Source organism: Pleuronectes platessa, chromosome 23 (genome assembly GCF_947347685.1).
Source record: "Pleuronectes platessa chromosome 23, fPlePla1.1, whole genome shotgun sequence".
Classification (NCBI taxonomy): domain Eukaryota; kingdom Metazoa; phylum Chordata; class Actinopteri; order Pleuronectiformes; family Pleuronectidae; genus Pleuronectes; species Pleuronectes platessa.
Genome location: NC_070648.1, coordinates 14,142,107 through 14,150,412, shown reverse-complemented (window position 1 = coordinate 14,150,412; position 8,306 = coordinate 14,142,107). Strand labels below are relative to the sequence as shown.

The 8,306-nt window shown below is 40.9% G+C and overlaps 1 protein-coding gene across 1 annotated transcript; it reads left to right on the top strand.

Annotated features, from left to right (window-relative positions):
- The first annotated feature begins 131 nt into the window (after window positions 1–131).
- LOC128430312 (leucine-rich melanocyte differentiation-associated protein) lies at window positions 132–7,965 on the top strand. The gene is made up of 5 exons (XM_053416353.1): window positions 132–220; window positions 1,416–1,593; window positions 4,340–4,531; window positions 5,318–5,395; window positions 7,434–7,965. The coding sequence occupies exons 2-5, from the start codon at window positions 1,430–1,432 to the stop codon at window positions 7,624–7,626; spliced, it is 627 nt and encodes a 208-aa protein (XP_053272328.1). The 5' UTR covers window positions 132–220; window positions 1,416–1,429; the 3' UTR covers window positions 7,627–7,965.
- Window positions 7,966–8,306: the final 341 nt, after the last annotated feature.

Sequence of the window (8,306 nt, the reverse complement as noted above, 5' to 3'; positions counted from 1 at the left end):
GCTGCTTTGGTTTTCCCCCTTTCTTTTGAGAATTCCACACCATCAGTGTTATTTGGATTTTTGCCAGTGGGTCCTGCAAACCACAAGGTTAGGCAGAAATGTGATTATCCCCATCATGTGATCTACAGCGTGGGTATGAAAGGAGGCCTTTTATGTGAGCTGTGAGCAGTTCTCAGAGGTTTGGATGCACTCGGGACACCGTTCTCAGCTCCTCGGCTCGGTGAGTTCGACTAAAACTCAGATATACATGTGTATATGTTTATAGATAAAAGTGAACTTGTTGTTATTGATCACCAGGCTGCTTTAAATAATAATAATAAAAAGTCACCAGCTTGTTATTGTGTTGGAGGGAGTATTTTTTAACTTTGGGAAAGAGCTTTCCTCTTTTCCTATTCTTTGTGCTGAGCGTGGTTCATCCCTTTAAGACTTAAGTTTGTATTTGTTGCCCAGGGTTTCTGCAGGTTTCAATAAGTTGCATTTATCAAGAGTCCCAGAATTGCTTACACTTCTAAGTAGCCTAGTCGAGAATAACCCTGCACACAATGTTATCTTTCAAACTACTGACAGAGACGGTATCCAAAGTCTTTTCCACAGACAAACCGATTGTGTCAGTTATCAGTTTCATGCTGGTCTTGTTTGTAGTTTTATTACAACGCGTCAATATCTGTATCACTGAGAAAGAACTGCAACATACAAATTATACATGCCACCGAAATGTTTCTCTTAAAATAAAGCTAACTTAGGTTCGATGGAAGTAGCCTTAAATGAGTTAATATAATCAAGACCTACCTGAACATATTGTATTCAAGACTGAGTACAGCAGATGCTGTGCAGAGCTGTATTAATATTCAACGGTTATTATCATTATTACTACTAATAATAATAATCATCATTTTAGGTAATAATAATTTCGGTCCGCCCCTCAAAGCAATGAAGAAGCTCATTTCCCCTGCTATATATCACAACACTCAAAGTCTCAGTTGAGTTTTGGTCTAATATCTGAATATTTCAATAGTTTGTAGTTATTGTGTATCATTACATCTTGGATAGTTTTTGAGAAAGGACTATCAGACTTTTTCCTCGCATCAACCTGTAAGATTGTACTTATTAGGGTTACAAATATGTAAGTGACAGCTGTTTTGCAGCTATTGTGTACTACTGTATTCAACTGAAGTTCTGATCATAATGCTGTACAGGCATATCTTGCATGTAGTATACAGTGTTTTGTTTATAGTCTAGAAGTTTATAGATGAACATTTCTTTACGAGCTGATAGGGTAATCGTAAAATAAATGAAACGCCCATTGCTTCTAGACTCATCAAGACTCTCCTCTGTGTTTGTTGTTGTGAATTCAAGGTTTTGATCATGGCATAATCATCTGACTTCTCTCCTAATCTTCATCACTGCGGGTGCAGAGGGACTGTAGAGAATGGATCATCATACTACAGGCCATCCCAGTCAGTCCAGCCACGCCTCCAGCTTCCACTGGCTGTCATTTGCGTACCAGGGCCTGACAGAAATCCCTTATGAAACTATCCTCACACAGACAGACGCTCTGGAGGTGCTGGACCTGAGCTACAATCTGCTGGATGAGTATCCTTTTCTTAGTAATCAGAAGCTAAAGGACTAAAAGTCTTCAACTGCTGTTGTAGCCTGCAAAGCTTAGGTTGTTAGAAAGAGAGGCACAAATGAAAGCTGCACTTTTCAATATTCTTAGATTACAACTGACGGAAGAACTATACGTAATGTCAAAGAGGATCATCACCAATGCTGCAGTTCTCTTCAGATTGCTTTGATCCACAAACATCCAGCTTTCTGTAATTCTCGTTTACCTCGGCTTGAAGTCTCCTGAGAAACATGTTTAAATTCAATTCGATTTCATTGTAATGTGCCAAATTATAACTTACATTACCCAAAAGCACTTTACGAAGTAAGGTCGAGACATTCAAAATTATAGAAAATAGAGTGTAGAGGAAAAACTCGTCATCGTTTACTGAAACCTGACCCAATGTGAGCGGCCGTCTGCCTCGGCCGATTTTGGGTGAGCGAAGAAAAAGGCTGAAGAGAGGAGAGGGGTGCTAAAGAGGGGAGAGAAGAGAGGGAGTGGAGAAGGGGAAGAGAGGAGGAGATAGAGACCAGGAATCAGAATCAGAATCAGAAGTATTTTATTGCCAAGTAGGTTTACACCTACAAGGAATTTGCTCTGGTAATTGGTGCTTACTATTAACATAGAAACATAAAAACGCAATAAATACAACATACATAGGAAAGCAATGAAAAATAGAAAACCAGTATATATTTACTCACTGTTTACTTCTTATTTACTCACTTTTTTCCAATATCTATACAAAGTAACATTTATTTCGACATAAACATTTCTGAATAAAAATATATAAAAGATAAAAGATGTAAAAAGTGATATGCAAAGTGCAAAACAGTAAACAGTGTCCGATTGCAATATGCAATGTAATGCAGTATAGTATAATATGATGTAATGTGTTAATTTAACACATCCTCAAGGTGTGGGGGCGGAATAAAAGTCTGAGTCAGGTGGGGGTCCCGGGCCTTGTTTATGAGGCCAACTGCGGCCGGGAAGAAGCTGGTCTTGTGGCAGGAGGTTTTGGTCCTGATGGCCCGCAGCCTCCTGCCCGAGGGAAGAACCTCAAATAGTTTGTGACCCGGGTGGGAAGGATCAGCCACAATCTCACCTGCACGCCTCAGGGTCCTAGAGGCAAACAGGTCCTGAAGAGATGGCGGATTGCAGCCGATCACCTTCTCAGCAGAACGGATGATCCGCTGTTGCCTCCTTTTGTCGTTGGCGGTGGCAGCAGCGAACCAGATGGAGATGGAGGAGGTGAGGATGGACTCGATGATGCAGGTGTAGAAGTGAACCATCATTGACTTTGGCAGGTTGAATTTCTTCAGCTGCCGCAGGAAGTACATCCTCTGTTGTCCTCTTTTGGTGATGGAACTGATGTTCAGCTCCCATTTGAGGTCCTGGGAGATGATGGTGCCCAGGAAGCGGAAGGACTCCGCAGTGACGACTGGGGTGTCTCTCAGGGGGATGGGGGTGGGTGGGGCTGAGTTCCTTCTGAAGTCCACTACCATCTCCACTGTTTTCAGAGCGTTGAGCTCCAGGTTGTTCCGGTCACTCCAGGTCACCAGATGGTCAATCTCCCACCTGTAGGCGGACTAATCCCCATCAGAGATGAGCCCAATGAGGGTGGTGTCATCCGCGAACTTAAGGAGTTTGACGGACTGGTGACTGGAGGTGCAGCTGTTGGTATACAGGGAGAAGAGAAGAGGGGAAAGAACACAGCCTTGGGGGGAACCGGTGCTGATGGATCTGAGTTCAGAGACATGCTTCCCCAGCCTCACGCGTTGCCTTCTGTCAGACAGGAAGTCAGTGATCCACCTGCAGGTGGAGTCAGGCACACTCAGCTGGGAGAGCTTCTCCTGTAGCAGATTCGGGATGATAGTGTTGAAGGCAGAGCTGAAGTCCACAAACAGGATCCTGGCGTAGGTTCCTGAGGAGTCCAGGTGCTGGAGGATGAAGTGGATGAAATGAACAGTTGTGTAAGCCTCATAATAATAATAATAATAATAATAATATTGATGATAATGATTATGAAGGTAATAACGATAATTATGATGATGATAATAATAATGATTAATGATGATAATGACGATGATGATACTACATATATGTTCATATGTATTTTCATTTCTAAACTCTTTCAGACTGGTGGTAATTAGGAAAAATATTAAATGTGCTATTAATAGATTATAGATGTTATTATTGACACCAGCAACAGTTAATACCTTATATCTGTCTCTCTAGTTGTTAAATGTCTGCGCGCAGTTTGCTGCAGAGCACGTGTGGGTTTAACATTTCGAACAGCTGCTGCAGCTGAAATTGAGGTTAATAAGAAAAAGGAGTGAGGCAAAAACCAGCTGACGGGGGAGCTGAAACACACTGTACTCCATCAAGCTGAGGGAACCTGCAGTGTTGGATGGAAATCTTCTACATGTTTGTCGCTACCTATCACCCCTTTTATATTTTATATAATCGCGTGATACGTTGCTAATGTAAAAAGATTGATTTGTGCAGCTTTAAGTCTGTGGCCTCGTTTACCAGATTCACTTAGAAGCAGGTCAAAGTGAACCATGTCATCAGGGAATAATTTGCAGTGTATGAATTTCCCACACATAAATCAACCTTTACGGTACAGGTGGATATTCCATCGATCACACAGTTAAACACACATTTTGAAGCATATTTCCTCAGAGAAAGACGAGCCTGAGCAGCTGGAGTCGCAGCGTGTTCTCCTTCATTCAGTCATTATTGGAACCCGGTTCTGCTCGGTCAGCTGGAGAAGCTCAGCACTCTGATTCTGGACTGCAACAAGTACACATCTCACGTGAAGTTCCCCTACATGCCCAGAGTGACCACAGTGTGCATCAACAAGAACAAAATCAACAACCTGCCCGTGTTCGTGGAGGAAATACGACGCAAGTTCCCCAACATCAAGTGAGCCTCAGATTGTATGTTGTATTTGTGCAGGGGATCTGTTGTGGCTTCACCGCTTATGCTTCTCTGCTCCTGCAGACTTCGACAAAATAACTTTTTCATTGTTGCATTTACTAGAAGGACATTTGTCTTTCAAACAACTGAAAAAGAAAAAGAAGGGGTAATGTCCAGCACTAAGATTTAAAACACTGGCCAGACAATCAAAAGAAAAAAAAAAAAACACAACAGCCTAACGATCACAAAAATAAATCTGGTCCTAGTGCACAATATGCTCAGGTGATTGGAATCAAATCCCTCTATCGAGCTTTTAAGAAATAGAGCCTGTTCTTCATCCCAGGTCCTCTAATGTAGCTAAGATCGACTAAAACCATGATTTAACAGAGTCTGGTAGAAGTCCCAAGAGACACAACACAGTGCACTCAAAGCAGGTGCACCCTGTCCCTTTGTTGGTTTGTTGGTTTGTTAATGGATTTCCACTAAACTTGGTGAAAGGTTGCAATTTGGGTCAGAGAAGAACCCAATCACATTTGGTGTGGATCCAGGATTTTAATGTGGATTTTATAATGTCATGCGTCCTATGTTTTGAAATGGAGCTGACCTGTGTGAGAAAGGCCTTCAGAGGAAAAAAGCGTACAAACTCCTCCTCATGTTGGAATCATTGTAGGGTGTATAGATGTCTTAGCCTCCCGAGTAAGAGACACTGACAGATGTTAACATTCACAGTGAAAATGATAACCCTCCCTTTTCTCTTCTTATAACTTCTTCTCTGTTCCTTTGAAATAACAGGATCCTCAGTATGATGAATAACGAGGCAGCACCAAGCTACTTCAATGGAGGAAGCCTGACCCAGTTCAAAGACTACAGGTGAGCACTGTCAGCTTGTTTCCATTCTCTCATTATGAAAGTCACTATTAAATACAAAAATATTGTAAATAAAGGATATATCATTTCACAACCAGAATCGGCCAGTGGGAAACAGCATTTACTGTAGGTCTTCATGTTGGAAATTAAAAAGTAAACAAAATAACTAGGAATATGGATAAATCAGAAAGTATAGGATAATGGTCTTCCCTTCTATGTACACTGTTTAGAGTGCAACTACACGGTCCAAAACACAGACAGTGATACTTTTTGTAAGTGTTTTAGGTCCAGACGACACTTTGGCTCATCTCTAACAGCTGACTGCTAATGTTTTTCAGTCAATGTGTTCAGCGTCTTTCTCTCCACATGCAGGCAACCAAAGCCTGCTTGAATGTGATTGGTCAAACTAGAAACACGAACCAGAAGGCTTCAGTCTGGAAAATCTTCACCTAAATAAAGGATTTATTATTTCAACTCCAGAATCAGGCAGTTTTAAGGTTTTGAGACGAATTGATGGATTATTGTCGGTAATGGTCAAGTATCTGAGGAGAAATACTATGTATCAAGCAGTCCTGCTGCAATCATAGTCTACGGTCAGCAGCCAGCAAGATCATGATCCACCATCAAGATCGGATGCCAACACGATAAAGGATCCTCCATTAGTATTACGATCAACCAGCCCGATACAGAATCCGCCATAGTGGATCCACCATTACGATCTCTGATACGCGATCCACAGATCGTAGTCCATGATGTGGCCAAAGCTGCGGCCCTGGATCTGCGGACGATAAGGCAAAGGGTCTCCGGGGAAGGGGTCAAGTCAGTAACATGTATTGATGAGATATGAATTTCTTTGATGTGATAACGATTGAGAAGAGGAAGGAGATGCTGGAAAGAGAAGCTCCGTTTGTCATGTGTCCCCCGACCTTTTAGACTTATAGCTGCGTAACTAAGAGCATGTCTTAGACAGAGGTGTGACTCTCTGTTAGCCTGGTTACAGTGCTGGAGAGAAACCTGGGTTTATGTTTATTCTCTTCTATAGGCTATGCTTTAACATTATTCTTCCAGTCTAGAAAATGAGTTTTTATTAGTGGCATATATTCCGATAATGAAAAATAAAAAGTTATTAAATTATGGTCTGATAGAATTGGATCGCGCGGAAGTACTGTTAGAAGTTCAATTCCGACACCGTATGATAATACAAGGTTAAGTGTGTGGTTAAAACAATTACTAGGTTGGTGTACATACTGACTGAAACCAATTGAGTCTAGTATCGAAATAAATGCTACGCTAAGGCTATCATTATTATTGTCAAAATGAATATTAAAGTCACCAACAATAATAATTTTATCGGTCTTTAGGATCAGGTTTGATAGAAACTCAGGGAATTCCATTAAAAATTCAGAATATTCTCTGGGAACGTGTGAATTTATATGACAAAGCATTGTAAAATAAAGAAGAAAGTGCTGTAGACAGTCAGATATTTGCTGATATATGAATTGGTAACGCAGTTACAATTTCTGAAATTTAAATGAGCTCGTTACTCACGTTGCTCTCTTTTGTGAAAACTGAACACTTGCAGACAAGAAGACAAGTGAAGCAGATCCCGAAAGATGGTCGAGACTTAAACTGATGTTCTGGTCGTTTATTTGAGCCGTCCTTGTAACACCGTACACCTTAATACAACTTTGAACAACTTAGAAACACCTTAAAACAACCGTGGACACCGTAAGACATTGTGCCTCTTCGGAGGGTCGCTAAAAAAATTAACCTTTTCCGTAGCGCCGTTGTAGTCATCACAAGATGTCCGCGACTCTACCGGAATCGTTTCAAAATAAAGTCTTGTAACATTTTCACAGTAAAATAACAGAAAGTTACTTAAAAGTTACTTTCCCTAATAACTAAAAAGTGACTTTCCCTAGTAACTAATTACTTTTGATATACAGTAACTGGTGAAGTATTTAAATTACTTTTAAAATAAGTAACTAGTAACTGTAACTAAGTACTAATTTTCAGTAACTTGCCCAACTCTGATCTTCAGACAGTACGTCATCAGTCAGATCCCAGGTCTGGAGATTCTGGATGACACAGAGGTCCTGGAGAAGGAGAGAGCCCAGGCTCGGAAAACCTACAGGCTGCAGCAGAGCAGCCAGGGCAGCAGGAAGAGGAAGGAGGACTCCTCCAGGAAACACACACACATGCAGAAAAAGTCTAATACGATCATAAGACAATAGCACAGACTAGTAGGATTATGATCCCTTCACTACTAACAGACACAGCTCGAGTGTAACACTGACAACCCTATCATACACTGTACACTGTGAGCTCTCTAGCTGCTTGTAGTCATGGGAACACAATGTTCACACTTTATATTCAGATGTAAAGGCCATGTTTAATAAAGTTATCAAATAAAAATGGAAATATTCCTCTGTATGTGAATAATTTTTACCATAATTCCTCCTTACATATTTTGTGTTTGTGTGTGTGTGTGTGTGTGTGTGTGTGTGTGTGTGTGTGTGTGTGTGTGTGTTTGTGTGTGTGTGTGCGCGCGTGTGTGTTGTACATGCAGTGTGCGTGTAAACTCCTGTTTTGTGAATTTTGGGGCAGCAACTGCATACATTGCAACTGCAGTGTGTGGTTTTACCCCTAGGAATCAGCAGAGTCAAAAGAGAAAGCTGGAAGACACTGTTTCCTAAAGCATTGAACGTAATCAGTGTCAATTCATGGGATTTACGTGATGAATGTGAGTCTAATTCTTTGGACATTATTCAGAAACATAAAAAAAACTGTGGTTATTTGTTTCCCCTTTGCAAACCTGTGAGTGAGAAAACAAAGGATGTGTTTATAAAGTGTAAATATGTAATATATCTACAGGTAATTGTATGAGATAAAACGTCTAATACTGGACCAGATG